Consider the following 17,792-nt stretch of genomic DNA (forward strand, 5'->3'; position numbering starts at 1 on the left):
CTCCTGACCCAGCGCACACACACTCAGAGACAGGAGGTAGGAATATGGTTGAGCTTCTGCAGTTAAGAAGTCCTTCATTTTTTCACCTAGGCTCCTCCGGGTACTGCAGACCTGTTTAATGAGGCTCGCTTGTAATAAAGCAACTTTTTGTTCAGCAAAGCGTCTCCAACATCTCTCTTGATCCAGCCGCACTGACTTGTTGCCCTCCTGCCCGGGAGGGGGTGACAAGATCAGAAAAACACTTCACCATAGAAGTAGAAATGGAACTAATTACCACATAGAAAAGTGGTCCTGGCAATTCATCACAACATGGCTAAGTCAACATGGTTTTGAGTTTGTTCTGATGCTATTTTTTTTAAACATTAGTACTAAGCGTTGTGGGATATTACAAAATATATTTATATATATCATATTATATATAAACATACACGTCTATGACAGGCCTGGGCAATTATTTTGACTCGGGGGGCCAAATTTAGAGACAAAAATGTGTCTGGGGGCCGGTATATCTATTTTTAGGAACACTTATGCAAAACCTCACAATAATGTCTTAATGCTAAAAACATTATGACAGACCGCCTTAAAAAACGGAAGGGAATTTTAAATTTTTTTACTGAACGAGACGCCCAGAATGTACATGAAAATAAAGAATGTGTGATTTACAATATTAACTATGAAGGATAAAACACTGAATATTGACAAAATATGAACGTCACCCCCCCTCTCCATCCACATATTTTACAATCAAGCAAAACGCAACAAAAATGCAACAAACACAGTGAAATATGAACGAGAAGGGTAAAAAAAAAAACCCACCTACTATCTGATATATGTGATATATCACTAAGCTTTAGAACTTTCTTGTAAAAATCTCTTTCTGCGTCTGTCCCCGACACCCACATTTCAGACTCTGGAAACACTCTGTGGAAACACTCCCCACCCACTGTTTGGTACCTCGTCTGAGCTGCTGTGACTTATATTACCATAGTAACTAATTAGATTACCATAGTAACTAATTAGGTTACACTAGTAACTAATTAGATGACCATAGTAACTAATTAGATGACCATAGTAACTAATTAGATGACCATAGTAACTAATTAGATGACCATAATAACTAATTAGATGACCATAGCAACTAATTAGATGACCATACACTGCAAAAACTGAAATCTAAGTAAGATGAAATATCTCAAATAAGGGTGATATTTGCTTATTTTCTGTCTGATAAGATAATTCTTCTCACTAAGCAGATTTTATGTTAGAGTGTTTTACTTCTTTTAAGTGTTTTGGTCCTAAGTAAGATATTACAGCTTGTTGCTGAGATGTTATGACCTATATTGAGTAAAACATGCTTGAAACTAGAATATCAACTGTTGCAAAGCTGTGTCATCAACACTCACAAGTATAAAATTACTTTTTGTAAAGTCATCATTTCTTACTTCAAGCATGAGAAAAAAAATCATGATGCCGAGCGCATATCATTATTGTCAAGATAATGGCACCGGCGTTTACTTATTTAAGAACATTTTTTCATCTAATTTGTTTTTTCTACCAAGAAAAGTGCACTTGTTATTAGTGAGAATATACTTATTTTAAGGTATTTTTGGGTTCATTGAGGTTAGCTTATTTTATTTGCTTTGGTAAGTCTTGACAAGCCAAATTTTCTTGTTCTATTGGCAGATAATTTTGCTTAGTTCAAGTAAAATACCCCTAATTGTTGTATTTTTTTTTCTTGTTTTTGAACACTGAATTTTTGCAGTGTACTAACTATATAGATGACCATAGTAACTAATAGAGTGTACGCCCTGAGATCGGTAGGTTGTGAGTTCAAACCCCGGCCGAGTCATATCAAAGACTATAAAAATGGGAGCCATTACCTCCCTACTTGGCACTCAGCATCAAGGGTTGGAATTGGGGGTTAAATCACCAAAAATGATTTCCAATCATGGCACCCACCTGTTCCCAATTAGCCTGTTCACCTGTGGGATGTTCCAAATAAGTGTTTGATGAGCATTCCTCAACTTTCTCAGTCTTTTTTGCCACTTGTGCCAGCTTTTTTGAAACATGTTGCAGGCCTCAAACTCCAAATGAGCTAATATTTGCAAAAAATAACAAAGTTTACCAGTTTGAACGTTAAATATCTTGTCTTTGCAGTTTATTCAATTGAATATAAGTTGAAAAGGATTAGCAAATCATTGTATTCTGCTTTTATTTACCATTTACACAACGTGACAACTTCACTGCTTTTTGGGTTTGGTATTTTTACAAGCAACACCGCAGCAACACAATCAATGTTGTAATACTGGTAAAACTGCTCATTAACACCGCTGATGAGTTCATTGTAAACAACAGCACAGCAACGTAACACACCAGAGTTTCACACCAGTAGTGCACACAGAAGTAGATACCAAGCAGCTACTTCCACCTTGTGAATGTGAAGTTAATAAAAAATGTGTTAACCTTGGTGCAGTTGGTAATGACCCGGCGCTCATTAGAGATCCCCGGTGGTTATTTGCATGCATTCAGTCAACAAAAGAAATAGAATATAGGTGTTAATTGGAGCAATTACGGTCGCCATTCTGGTGTTGCGTTCATGAATGCTATCTAAGTGGCACTTCTTTCCAAACTTGACTTGGCACGTAATCAAATTTTGAGTGAATTCTTTGAACCGCCAAACATGTCCTCAACAATTACAGCGCTCACACAAGCACTGATGGATGTGCCGAGATTGTCTGGTAATGACACGGCAGACACCAAGGCTGTCATATGCTCCCTGAACCGCATTGTTTCCGAAACCGTTTAAGAACTGTCACTGCATCAGAAATGAAAATGTATTAAAAGAAGTAGGCTGCTTATAAATAGAACACGTCCCGTGGGAGGGTGAGGCAAATCGGCAAGTGGGAGGTGGGTGAGAGTGGGAGGGGGGGGGGACAGAGACAGCGTGAGCGGTCAAGTATTAGAAAGAAAGACATTATACAGACTTAAGTATTGAGCTAAGACATGGATGATTTTGATGTGGAAGAGCCCTGACCTTAACCCCTTTGGAATGGACTACTTTAACTAAGTTTCTGACCTCTGGTAGACCTCCAGAAGGTCTTATCTTTGTCCATGTGATGTCAGATGAAACAAAAATCGAGCTTGTTTGGCCACAATACCCAGCAATATGTTTGCAGGAGTAAAGGTGAGGCCTTTAATCCCAGGAACACCATGCCTACCGTCAAGCATGGTGGTGGTAGTATTATGCTCTGGGCCTGTTTTGTGGCCAAAGGAACTGGTGCTTTACAGAGAGTAAATGGGACAATGGAAAAAGGAGGATTACCTCCAAATTAAAATCATCAGCCCGGAGGTTGGGTCTTGGGCGCAGTTGGGTGTTCCAACAGGACAATGACCCCACACACGGGTCAAAAGTGGTAAAGGAATGGCTAAATCAGGCTAGAATGAAGGTTTTAGAATGGCCTTCCCAAAGTCTGGACAATGCTGAAGAAACAAGTCCATGTCAGAAAACCAACACATTTAGCTGAACTGCACCAATTTTGTCAAGAGGAGTGGTCAAAAATTCCAGCAGAAGCTTGTGGATGGCTACCAAAAGTGCCTTATTGCAGGTAAACTTGCCAAGGGACATGTAAGCAAATATTAACATTGCTGTATGTATACTTTTGACCCAGCACATTTGCTCACATTTTCAGTAGACCCATAATAAATTCATAAAAGAAGCAAACTTCATGAATGTTTTTTTGTGACCAACAAGTATGTGCTCCAATCACTCTATCACAAAAATATAAGAGTTGTAGAAATGATTGGAAACTCAAGACAGTCATGACATTATGTTCTTTACAAGTGTATGTCAACTTTTGATTGTGACTGTAATATATATATATATATATATATATATATATATATATATATATATATATATATATATATATATATATATATATTTATATATTTTACATAAAAATTGATTGTTAACTTGCTTTGATATGTGACAGGCAGATTTTTAAAATTATTTAATTATTTTTTTTTAAATATTGTAATAAAATATATAGTAATATAACATTTGTTGTATGATCAGTTAGTATTAGAGTTTAAATTTAGAGATGTCCGATAATATCGGACTGCCGATATTATCAGCCGATAAATGCTTTAAAATGTATTATCAGAAATGATCGGTATCGGTTTCAAGATTATCGGTATCGGTTTCAAAAAGTAATATTTCTGACTTATTAAAACGCCGCTGTGTACACGGACGTAGGGAGAAGTACAGAGCGCCAATAAACCTTAAAGGCACTGCCTTTGCGTGCCGGCCCAGTCACATAATATCTACGGCTTTTCACACACACAAGTGAATGCAATCCATACTTGGTCAACAGCCATACAGGTCACACTGAGGGTAGACGTATAAACAACTTTAACACTGTTACAAATATGCGCCACACTGTGAACCCACACCAAACAAGAATGACAAACACATTTCGGGAGAACATCCGCACCGTAACACAACATAAACACAACAGAACAAATACCCAGAACCCCTTGCAGCACTAACTCTTCCGGGACGCTACCCCCTACCCCCCCCCCCCCCCCCCACCTCCCCACCTCAACCTCCTGAGAGCATGTCCCAAATTCCAAGCTGCTGTTTTGAGGCATGTTAAAAAAAATGATGCACTTTGTGACTTCAATAATAAATATGGCAGTGCCATGTTGGCACTTTTTTCCATTACTTGAGTGGATTTATTTTGGAAAACCTTGTTACATTGTTTAATGCATCCAGCGGGGCATCACAACAAAATTAGGCATAATAATGTGTTAATTCCACGACTGTATATATCGGTATCGCTTGATATCGGAATCGGTAATTAAGAGTTGGACAATATCGGAATATCGGCAAAAAAGCCATTATCGGACATCTCTATTTAAATTTAATCAATCAATCAATCAATCAATGTTTACTAGGGATGTCCGATAATGGCTTTTTGCCGATATCCGATATCCTGATATTGTCCAACTCTTTAATTACCGATACCGATATCAACCGATACCGATATCAACCGATATATGCAGTCGTGGAATTAACACATTATTATGCCTAATTTGGACAACCAGGTGTGGTGAAGATAAGGTACTTTTTAAAAAAATAAATAAGATAAGATAACTAAATTAAAAACATTTTCTTGAATAAAAAAGAAAGTAAAACAATATAAAAACAGTTACATAGAAACTAGTAATGAATGAAAATTAGTAAAATTAACTGTTAAAGGTTAGTACTATTAGTGGAGCAGCAGCACGCACAATCATGTGTGCTTACGGACTGTATCCCTTGCAGACTGTATTGATATATATTGATATATAATGTAGGAACCAGAATATTGATAACAGAAAGAAATGGGGGGAGGGATGTTTTTTGGGTTGGTGCACTAATTGTAAGTGTATCTTGTGTTTTTTTATGTTGATTTAATAATAAAAAATAAAAAAACAAACAAAAAAAAACGATACAGATAATAAAAAAACCGATACCGATAATTTCCGATATTACATTTTAACGCATTTATCGGCCGATAATATATTATCGGACATCCCTAATGTTTACTTATATAGCCCTAAATCACGAGTGTCTCAAAGGGCTGCCCAAGCGACAACAAGATATGCAACTTCATGCACTAGATATGTTTTCTGTCAAATTGGCAAGAACAAATACATTTAGTAAAAAATATGAAGTACTTAATTGACACAAATTGTTTCCTGGCTTTCTCGGGCCACTTGAAATGATGTGGCGGCCCAGATGTGGCTCCCGGGTCTTTGAGTTTGACACCTGTGCTGCAGGTGTAATGGCCCGGTGTACCAATAGCAGTCAACAAGTATAAACTGTTTCCAGCATTGCACACAGCGCCAGTCAACATTTCGGACACACCCTCCCATGCTATTTATTGAGAAGGTGTCTTTAAACATTTGCACGCTTTCCAGATGCTATTTTGTCATCGCCACCCGCCATTAAACACCAACACTACCCTGAAGGCAGCTCCGAGGCAACAATCTGGAACATCTCACCACAAAAACCCGTGCACGGGATTCTGCGGCAAAAAAAAAACAGCTTCTGACAAATATGCCAATAATATATTTCCAAAAAAAAAAAAAAAAAACCCTGAGCAATGCCTTTTTAAAAGACTCCCACAGCTAAGATAATGACAGACAAGAACACAGCGACGAAAAACAGGCGAAGGTGCAGGGGGGGAACTTTGCATATCAAAGCCTCCCAGGGTCACAGTGCACCTGAGCGAGGAGTGCGGAGATGTAATTATGAGTAACGACAGCTAAAGTTAGATTTAACGACGTATTGTTGTGAGCGTCACCGCCATTTCTGCAGTCTAAAGTGGAAGTCAAATCTCTATAGGACACAGCTGATGCATAATGAATGACACGCCTGTGCAAAAACAAAAGCGTGTTTACAGGCTCACCCCACACTTGATTAGGTACACCTGCACAATTGAATAATAGCAAATACATTGGGTCACACTGAGAGTTTTTAGCATTTGAAGAAACAACTTCCAGTTCAGTATGATGCGGTGCAGTCCTACGCGCTACATCAGTAGGTCACCTTGCTCTTCCTCAGTGTTTTTCAACCTTTTTTGAGCCAAGGCACATTTTTTGCCTTGAAAAAATGCGGAGGCACACCACTAGCAGAAATAATTAAAAAACGAAACTCAGTTAACAGTAAAAAGTTGTTGTCGCAATTGTTGGATATGACTTTAAAGGCCTACTGAAATGATTGTTTTTTATTTAAACGGGGATAGCAGATCCATTCTATGTGTCATACTTGATCATTTCGCGATATTGCCATATTTTTGCTGAAATGATTTAGTAGAGAACATCGACGATAAACTTTGCAACATTTGCTCACTGATAAAAAAAAAAGCCCTGCCCCTACCGGAAGTAGCGTGACGTCACAAGACTAAGGATTCCTCACAATTCCCCGTTGTTTACAACGGAGCGAGAGACATTTGGAGCGAGAGAGCGACGATTACCCCATTAATTTGAGCGAGGATGAAAGATTCGTAGATGAGGAACGTGAGAGTGAAGGACTAGAGAGGCAGTGCAGGGTGTATCTTTTTTCGCTCTGACTGTAACTTAGGTACAAGCTGGCTCATTGGATTCCACACTCTCTCCTTTTTCTATTGTGGATCACGGATTTGTATTTTAAACCACCTCGGATACTATATCCTCTTGAAAATGAACATGTAAATACACGGTTAATAACTTTCAGCTTGGCGAAGCTAAAAAAAATAGAAGCTATGTTAGCTACAGAGCTAATGTGATAGCAGGCTCAAAATGCAGATAGAAACAACATTTTAAAAAACCCTGACTGGAAGCCTAGACAGAAGATCAACAATACTATTAAACCATGAACATGTAAATACACGGTTATTAATTTTCAGCTTGGCGAAGCTAAAAAAAATAGAAGCTAAGTTAGCTACGGAGCTAACGTGATAGCATCAGTCTCAAATGCAGATAGAAACAAAATAAAAAAAACCCTGACTGGAAGGCTAGACAGAAGATCAACAATACTATTAAACCATGAACATGTAAATACACGGTTATTAATTTTCAGCTTGGCGAAGCTAAAAAAATAGAAGCTAAGTTAGCTACGGAGCTAACGTGATAGCATCAGTCTCAAATGCAGATAGAAACAAAATTTTAAAAAACCCTGACTGGAAGGCTAGACAGAAGATCAACAATACTATTAAACCATGAACATGTAAATACACGGTTATTAATTTTCAGCTTGGTGAAGCTAAAAAAAATAGAAGCTAAGTTAGCTACGGAGCTAACGTGATAGCATCAGTCTCAAATGCAGATAGAAACAAAATAAAAAAAAACCTGACTGGAAGGCTAGACAGAAGATCAACAATACTATTAAACCATGAACATGTAAATACACGGTTATTAATTTTCAGCTTGGCGACGCTAAAAAAAATAGAAGCTAAGTTAGCTACGGAGCTAACGTGATAGCATCAGTCTCAAATGCAGATAGAAACAAAATTAAAAAAAACCTGACTGGAAGGCTAGACAGAAGATCAACAATACTATTAAACCATGAACATGTAAATACACGGTTATTAATTTTCAGCTTGGCGAAGCTAAAAAAATAGAAGCTAAGTTAGCTACGGGGCGGCGGCGGGCGTTGTAGCTTTCGACAACACCCCGGCCGCCATCAGAGTCGGCAAGAAACATATATTTCCCCAAAGTTACGTACGTGACATGCACATATCGACACGCACGTACGGGCAAGCGATCAAATGTTTGGAAGTCAAAGCTGTACTCACCGTAGTGCGTCTGCTATCCTGCTCAAAACACAACACAACCTCCTGGTGTTGGTGTTGCTGCAGCCAGCCGCTAATACACCGATCGCACCAACAACTTTCTTATTTGCAGTCTCCATTGTCCATTAAACAAATTACAAAATATTCACCAACACAGATGTCCAGAATACTGTGGAATTTTGTCGAAGAAAACAGCTATTTGCATAGGGTCCAAACACTTCCCTTGACCTTGTGACGTCACGCGCATACGTCATCATACCGCGACGTTTTGAACCGGAAGTTTCCCGGGAATTTTAAAATGTCACTTTATAAGTTAACCCGGCCGTATTGGCATGTGTTGCAATGTTAAGATTTCATCATTGATATATAAACTATCAGACTGCGTGGTCGCTAGTAGTGGCTTTCAGTAGGCCTTTAAAGCATAACAAGCATGCATCAATATAGCTCTTGTCTCAAAGTAGGTGTACTGTCACCACCTGTCACATCACACCCTGACTTATTTAGACTTTTTTGCTGTTTTCCTGTGTGTGGTGTTTTACTTCTTGTCTTGCGCTCCTATTTTGGTGGCTTTTTCTCTTTTTTTTGGTATTTTCCTGTAGCAGTTTCATGTCTTCCTTTGAGCGATATTTCCCGCATCTACTTTGTTTTAGCAATCAAGAATATTTCAGTTTTCATCCTTCTTTGTGGGGACATTGTTGATTGTCATGTTCGGATGTACTTTGTGGACGCCGTCTTTGCTCCACAGTAAGTCTTTGCTGTTTTCCAGCATTCTGTTTCTGTTTACTTTGTAGCCAGTTCAGTTTTAGTTTCGTTCTGCGTAGCCTTCCCTACGCTTCAATGCCTTTTCTTAGGGGCACTTACCTTTTGGTTATTTTTGGTTTAAGCTAGGGATGTCCGATAATATCGGCCTGCCGATATTATCGGCCGATAAATGCGTTAAAATGTAATATCGGAAATTATCGTATCGTTTTTTTTATTATCTGTATCGTTTTTTTTTGTTTTTTTTAATTTATTTATTAAATCAACATAAAAAACACAAGATACACTTACAATTAGTGCACCAACCCAAAAAACCTCCCTCCCCCCATTTCTTTCTGTTATCAATATTCTGGTTCCTACATTATATATCAATATATATCAATACAGTCTGCAAGGGATACAGTCCGTAAGCACACATGATTGTGCGTGCTGCTGGTCCACTAATAGTACTAACCTTTAACACTTAATTTTACTCATTTTCATTCATTACTAGTTTCTATGTAACTGGTTTATATTGTTTTACCTTCTTTTTTATTCAAGAAAATGTTTTTAATTTAGTTATCTTATTTTATTTATTTTTTTTAAAAGTACCTTATCTTCACCATACATGGTTGTCCAAATTAGGCATAATAATGTGTTAATTCCACGACTGCATATATCGGTTGATATCGGTATCGGTAATTAAAGAGTTGGACAATATCGGAATATCGGATATCGGCAAAAAGCCATTATCGGACATCCCTAGTTTAAGCATTAGACACAATTTTACCTGCACTATGCCTCCGGCTGTTTCCGACATCTACAAAGCAATTAGCTACCGGCTGCCACCTACTGATATGGAAGAGTATTACACGGTTACTCTGCCGAGCTGTGGACAACACCGACACTCAACAAAAACAACACATCATTTGCAGACTACAATTACTGGTTTGCAAAAAAAAAATGTCACCCAAATACCGTATTTTTCGGACTATAAGTCGCAGTTCTTTTCATAGTTTGGCCGGGGGTGCGACTTATACTCAGGAGCGACTTATATGTGAAATTATTAACACATTAGCGTAAAATATCAAATAATATTATTTATCTCATTCACGTAAGAGACTAGACGTATAAGATTTCATGGGATTTAGCGATTAGGAGTGACAGATTGTTTGGTAAACATATAGTATGTTCTATATGTTATAGTTATTTGAATGACTCTTGCCATAATATGTTACGTTAACATACCAGGCACCTTCTCAGTTGGTTATTTATGCCTCATATAACGTACACTTATTCAGCCTGTTGTTCACTATTCTTTATTTATTTTTAATTGCCTTTCAAATGTCTATTCTTGGTGTTGGCTTTTATCAAATACATTTCCCCAAAAAATGCGACTTATACTCCAGTGCGACTTATATATGTTTTTCCCTTCTTTATTATGCATTTTCGGCCGGTGCGACTTATACTCCGAATAATACGGTACTGATATGGAAGAGTATTACACGGTTACTCTGCAGAGTTCTAGACAGCACCGACACTCAACAACAACACATCATTTGAAGACTACAATTACTGGTTTGCAAAAAAATGTTTTCACCCAAATAGGTGAAATTAGACAATCTCCCACAGCACACCAGACTGTATCTCACGGCCACGGCACACACTGCTCTACCTAATACTGTGGTTGTAACGTGCCTAAACGGCATTTAAATGGATGAAGCCATTAGACGACACCAACCAATCGCAGGCATGCAATTATTCCTAAAGTACTCACCTGAGGCAGCAGTTCATCATACAACCTGGAAAGCCACAGAACCCGGTGTTCGTACGACAAAAAGTGCAGCATGCATGTTTTTTCCGGTGTTTTGCTTATGGCAGAAGCTCCCAGCCTGTTAGGTGGCTGGAACAGCTCGCAGAGCTCAATGAGAAGAAGGAGGAGGGAGGAGGAGGAGGGTGGAGGAAGCAGCCATGTGATGCAGGAAAGAAAAAAAGGGGAGAACGTATCAAAGGGTGCATGGCAGCAGTCGGATAGACGAGGTAGTAAGGGAGCGACTGACAAGCATCAGCAGAGTTTTTTTGGGTTTTTTTTGGAAAGTTTGGTTTTGAGTTTCGCGTCAGTGCTGAGGAAGAGGTAATCTGAGGTTGTGACTGCGTTCTTTCTGGAACGTAGTCCGTGCACTGCAAACACTGCAATCTAAGTAAGATAAAATATCTCAAATAAGGGTGATATTTGCTTATTTTCTGTCTGATAAGATAATTCTTCTCACTAAGCAGATTTTATGTTAGAGTGTTTTACTTGTTTTAAGGGTTTTGGTCCTAAATGATGTCAGTAAGATATTACAGCTTGTTGCTGAGATGTTATGACCTATATTGAGTAAAACATGCTTGAAACTAGAATATCAACTGTTGCAAAGCTGTGTCATCAACACTCACAAGTATAAAACTGCTTTTTCAAAGTAAAAATTTCTTATTTCAAGCATGAAATAAAAAATCATGACTTTGACACAATTGTGTCTCATAATTAAAACAGATGACAGCCAAATGGACTTTGCTGTTTTATTTTCAATGAAACAGGAGAAAATATGTACTCATATAGTAGTAAAGTAAAGTAAACTTACAGTTAATATTTAAACATTTAACATTTCGAACAATTTTGAACAGAAATAGTTCATGCACAAATTATATATATATATATATATATATATATATATATATATATATATATATATATATATATATATATATATATATATATATATATATAGTCTACCCCAGGGCAGCTGTGGCTACGAAAGTAGATTACCACCACCAGGTGTAAATGAATGATGGGTTTTTGACATGTAAAGCGACTTTGGGTACTTAGAAAAGCGCTATATAAATCCCAGGTATTATTATTATTATTATATATATATACACACTACCGTTCAAAAGTTTGGGGTCACCCAAACAATTTTGTGGAATAGCCTTCATTTCTAAGAACAAGAATAGACTGTCAAGTTTCAGATAAAAGTTCTCTTTTTCTGGCCATTTTGAGCGTTTAATTGACCCCCACAAATGTGATGCTCCAGAAACTCAATCTGCTCAAAGGAAGGTCAGTTTTGTAGCTTCTGTAACGAGCTAAACTGTTTTCAGATGTGTGAACATGATTGCACAAGGGTTTTCTAATCATCAATTAGCCTTCTGAGCCAATGAGCAAACACATTGTACCATTAGAACACTGGAGTGATAGTTGCTGGAAATGGGCCTCTATACACCTATGTAGATATTGCACCAAAAACCAGACATTTGCAGCTAGAGTAGTCATTTACCACATTAGCAATGTATAGAGTGTATTTCTTTAAAGTTAAGACTAGTTTAAAGTTATCTTCATTGAAAAGTACAGTGCTTTTCCTTCAAAAATAAGGACATTTCAATGTGACCCCAAACTTTTGAACGGTAGTGTATGTTTATATATATATTTTATTTTTATATATATATATACATATATATATATATATTTTTTTTAATATATATATATTTCTATACACACACACATACATACATACATACATACACATATATATATGTATACATATACATATATATACATATACATATATATATTCCTTGTGCACTAATGACTGAAAGAACACGCACTTGGCGCGATGATGTCATGTTATCGATGGAAAAATGCATTTTTAGACAATATGATTTGCCTGAGCGGCTAGGAGACCCCGAGAGTAACAAGTGCTTGCCTTGTTGCCTTTCCATTAAGAACAATAAACTAGTTTTTAGTATAAGTTTGCTGGTTTCAAGAAATGTAATGCCGAGCGCATATCATTATGTCAAGATAATGGCACTAGCCTTTACTTAATTTGAGAACATTTTTCCACATATTGAGCAAAAAGGTTTCATATTTGTTTTTTCTACCAAGAAAAGTGCACTTATTAGTGAGAATATACTTAATTCAAGGTATTTTGGGGTTCATTGAGGTTAGCTAACTTTACTTGTTTTGGAAAGTCTTGACAAGCCAAATTTTCTTGTTCTATTGGCAGATAATTTTGCTTAGTTCAAATAAAATACCCCTCATTTTTGAATTTTTTTTCCTTGTTTTTGAACACTGACTTTTTGCAGTGTGGAGCTTACCTGACGCTGTCAATAAGCTGCTGATGCTCCTCCGTGATGAGAATGTCGGGCAGCGCCTCGGCCAGACTCTCCACGTTCCTCTCGGCGGCGTACTTCTTCAACACGTCAAATAACTGCTCCTTTACGTCCGGTTCCTCTGCCAGCACTTCCTCCACCTGAAAGAAACCAGGAGATGATCAATACACTAACTAATACTACTTAACTCCACATGTGTTCATGTGACAATCTACAATGTAAAATAGTCATGAAAATAAAGAAAACGCATTGAAATGAGAAGCTGCGTCCAAACTTTTGGTAAAAGGACACACGCGCAACCTGGCTTTTATTTACGTTTATTAAATATTTAGAATGCAAAAAAATAAATAATTCATCCGTAGTCATATATTTTATAATAAATGGGTAAATGGGTTATACTTGTATAACGCTTTTCTACCTTCAAGGTACTCAAAGCACTTTGACACTATTTCCACATTCACACACTGATGGGAGCTGCCATGCAAGGCCCTAACCACCACCCATCAGGAGCAAGGGTGAAGTGTCTTGCTCAAGGACACAATGGCAGTGTCAATTGAAAAGTAGCTCGCCTGCAGAAAAAAGTGTGGGCACCCCTGATCTAACTCATACACTGATCACTCGTCTGGGCTTCCTTAAATACACTCACTGGACACTTCATTAGGCACACCCCTCACACTACTACTTTTCATACTACATGCACTGGATGTACTTTAGGGTGGTCAGTGTACGAGAGTATAGATCCAACACTATACACTGGAAATGAATCAAAACAGCCAGTAGTGTTGAAATTGCTGACAACACAAGAGCCTACAGTCAAGCATTAAGGCAGGCCTGGGCAATTATTTTGACTCAGGGGGCCACATTTAGAGAACAAAATGTATCTGATTTTTAGGAACACTAATACAAAACCTCACAATAAAGTCTGATTGAATGCTAAAAACGTTATGACAGACCGCCTTAAAAAACGGAATGAAATTGTACATTTTTTTTACTGAATGAGACAGCCAGAATGTACATGAAAATAAAGAATGTGGGGTTTACAATATTAACTATGAAGGATAAAACACTGAATATTGACAACATATGAACGTCACACCCCCTCTCCATCCACATATTTTACGATCAAGTGAAACGCAACAAACACAGCGAAATATGAATGCGAATGGTAAAAAAAACCCCGCCTACTCACTGATATATCACTAAGCTTTAGAACTTTGTTGTAAAACACCTGTGTTTCATGATGGCCGCTCTGGAAACACTCTGTGGAAACAAACCACGCCCACACTGCTTGGTGCCTCGTCTGAGCTGCTGTGACTTAGATTACCATAATAACTCATTAGTAGAGATGTCCGATATCGGCCTGCCGATATTATCGGCCGATAAATGCTTTAAAATGTAATATCGGAAATAATCGGTATTGTTTTTTTTATTATCGGTATCGTTTTATTTTTATTTTTATTAAATCAACATAAAAAACACAAGATACACTTACAATTAGTGCACCAACCCAAAAAACCTCTCTCCCCCATTTACACTCATTCACACAAAAGGGTTGTTTCCTTCTGTTATTAATATTCTGGTTCCTACATTATATATCAATATATATCAATACAGTCTGCAAGGGATACAGTCCGTAAGCACACATGATTGTGCGTGCTGCTGGTCCACTAATAGTACTAACCTTTAACAGTTAATTTTACTCATTTTCATTCATTACTAGTTTCTATGTAACTGTTTTTATATTGTTTTACTTTCTTTTTTATTCAAGAAAATGTTTTTAATTTATTTATCTTATTTTACAATTTTTTTAAATAGAACCTTATCTTCACCATACCTGGTTGTCCAAATTAGGCATAATAATGTGTTAATTCCACGACTGTATATATCAGTATCGGTTGATATCGGTATCGGTTGATATCAGTATCGGTAATTAAAGGGTTGGACAATATCGGAATATCGGATATCGGCAAAAAGCCAATATAGGACATCCCTACTAAGCTACCATAGTAACTAATTAGATTACCATTAATAACTAATTAGATGACCATAGTAATAATAATGAATTACATTTGTAACACACTTTACATTTCTTAAAATCTCAAAGTGCTACAAAGTATAAAAAAAATAAAAAATAGAAAGTTAGAATATATAATAGAAAATTAAATTAGAAATGAAAACATGAAAAAACAATTGATAAACACTAGATAAAATAGAAACATAGATACCAGAGATGTCCGATAATATCGGCCGGCCGATATTATCGGCCGATAAATGCTTTAAAATGTAATATGGGAAATTATCGGTATCGTTTTTTTTATTATCGGTATCGTTTTTTTTTTTTTATTAAATCAACATAAAAAACACAAGATACACTTACAATTAGTGCACCAACCCAAAAAACCTCCCTCCCCCATTTACACTCATTCACACAAAAGGGTTGTTTCTTTCTGTTATTAATATTCTGGGGCCGTACTTATCAAGCTTCTTAGAGTGCCATTTTACACTTAAGTCCTGAGAATTTGCGAAATTTAGTCCTACTCTCAAACTTAAGAATAAAAGCTTTTTATCAACGTTCTTAAGTCTAAGAATCACTCCTACTCTCCACGATATTTAAGAGACCTTCAGAGGTGTCTTAAGTGGTTAGGAGTTGCCAGCAGGGGATGGCACTGAGGCCAGAGAGACGTGCGCGAACGTTCAGGGAACGGAACAATGTTTTTGTTTTTTGATGACGAGCAGCTGATCAAACGGTATCGTTTAGACAGAGCGGATATTATTTTTGTCACAGATTTAATACTTTTCGATTCCTTGTTGATTTCTGCATGTGTCTGCAGTGGGCTAGTATATATAGAGCCACCCACACCAGTTTCAAATTAGTTGCCTAATTAATGAATTCGAAAGAAAATGTTATGACAGTAGCGTATGTGTGTGGCCGTGAGGTGAGTGACGTCAGTGAGTGTGTGGGCGATAGAAGAGAGGGAGCGGTAGCGTGAGTGCCGGTGGGGACTAGTTTGTTTTGTATTATTTTGTAGTTTATTGTCAAAATATACACTCCCATTGTCCACTTAAATATTTTCAAGATATTTCTTTATTCTTAGACAACGGATTCCCTTCCGTGATTGGTCATTTCTATGGACACAGAAATGACGTCACCTAAAATTCCGTTTACGGCACATAGTAATGTCGTAATTCAGCTCTGAGTGTGACACTTAAGATTCAGTCCTACACTTCGCTGAAAGTGTGAGTAAGACGCTTGATAACTAACTTTAATTTATTTACTCTTAAGTCAACTCTTAGCAGACTTCTTAGGAGTAATTCTAAGAAGCTTGATAAGTACGGCCCCTGGTTCCTACATTATATATCAATATATATCAATACAGTCTGCAAGGGATACAGTCCGTAAGCACACATGATTGTGCGTGCTGCTGCTCCACTAATAGTACTAACCTTTAACACTTAATTTGACTCATTTTCATTCATTACTAGTTTCTATGTAACTGTTTTTATATTGTTTTACTTTCTTTTTTATTCAAAAAAATGTTTTTAATTTATCTTATTTTTTTTAAATAGAACCTTATCTTCACCATACCTGGTTGTCCAAATTAGGCATAATAATGTGTTAATTCCACGACTGTATATATCAGTATCGGTTGATATCGGTATCGGTTGATATCAGTATCGGTAATTAAAGGGTTGGACAATATCGGAATATCGGATATCGGCAAAAAGCCAATATAGGACATCCCTACTAAGCTACCATAGTAACTAATTAGATTACCATTAATAACTAATTAGATGACCATAGTAATAATAATAATAATGAATTACATTTGTAACACACTTTACATTTGTTAAAATCTCAAAGTGCTACAAAGTATAAAAAAAATAAAAAATAGAAAGTTAGAATATATAATAGAAAATTAAAATAGAAATGAAAACATGAAAAAACACTTGATAAATACCAGATAAAATAGAAACATGGATACTAGAGATGTCCGATAATATCGGCCGGCCGATATTATCGGCCGATAAATGCTTTAAAATGTTTTTTTTTTTTTTTTATTAAATCCACATAAAAAACACAAGATACACTTACAATTAGTGCACCAACCCAAAAAACCTCCCTCCCCCATTTACACTCATTCACACAAAAGGGTTGTTTCTTTCTGTTATTAATATTCTGGTTCCTACATTATATATCAATATATATCAATACAGTCTGAAGGGATACAGTCCGTAAGCACACATGATTGTGCGTGCTGCTGGTCCACTAATAGTACTAACCTTTAACAGTTAATTTTACTCATTTTCATTAATTACTAGTTTCTATGTAACTGTTTTTATATTGTTTTACTTTCTTTTTTATTCAAGAAAATGTTTTTAATTTATTTATCTTATTTTTTTTTTAAATAGAACCTTATCTTCACCATACCTGGTTGTCCAAATTAGGCATAATAATGTGTTAATTCCACGACTGTATATATCAGTATCGGTTGATATCGGTATTGGTATCCGTTGATATCGGTATCGGTAATTAAAGGGTTGGACAATATCGGAATATCGGATATCGGCAAAAAGCCAATATAGGACATCCCT

The 17,792-nt window shown here is 36.8% G+C and overlaps 1 protein-coding gene across 2 annotated transcripts in view; it reads right to left on the bottom strand.

Moving 5' to 3' along the window:
• grid2ipa (glutamate receptor, ionotropic, delta 2 (Grid2) interacting protein, a) overlaps positions 1-17,792 on the bottom strand; it is a 112,522-nt gene that overhangs the window by 83,501 nt on the left and 11,229 nt on the right. For both annotated transcript variants that reach the window (XM_062036772.1, XM_062036773.1), the window contains exon 4: positions 13,185-13,339. In XM_062036772.1, the coding sequence (XP_061892756.1) occupies positions 13,185-13,339 (155 nt within the window). The remainder of the gene's footprint in view (positions 1-13,184; positions 13,340-17,792) is intronic.

The sequence above is a fragment of the Entelurus aequoreus genome, linkage group LG25, assembly GCF_033978785.1.
Source record: "Entelurus aequoreus isolate RoL-2023_Sb linkage group LG25, RoL_Eaeq_v1.1, whole genome shotgun sequence".
NCBI classification, from domain to species: domain Eukaryota; kingdom Metazoa; phylum Chordata; class Actinopteri; order Syngnathiformes; family Syngnathidae; genus Entelurus; species Entelurus aequoreus.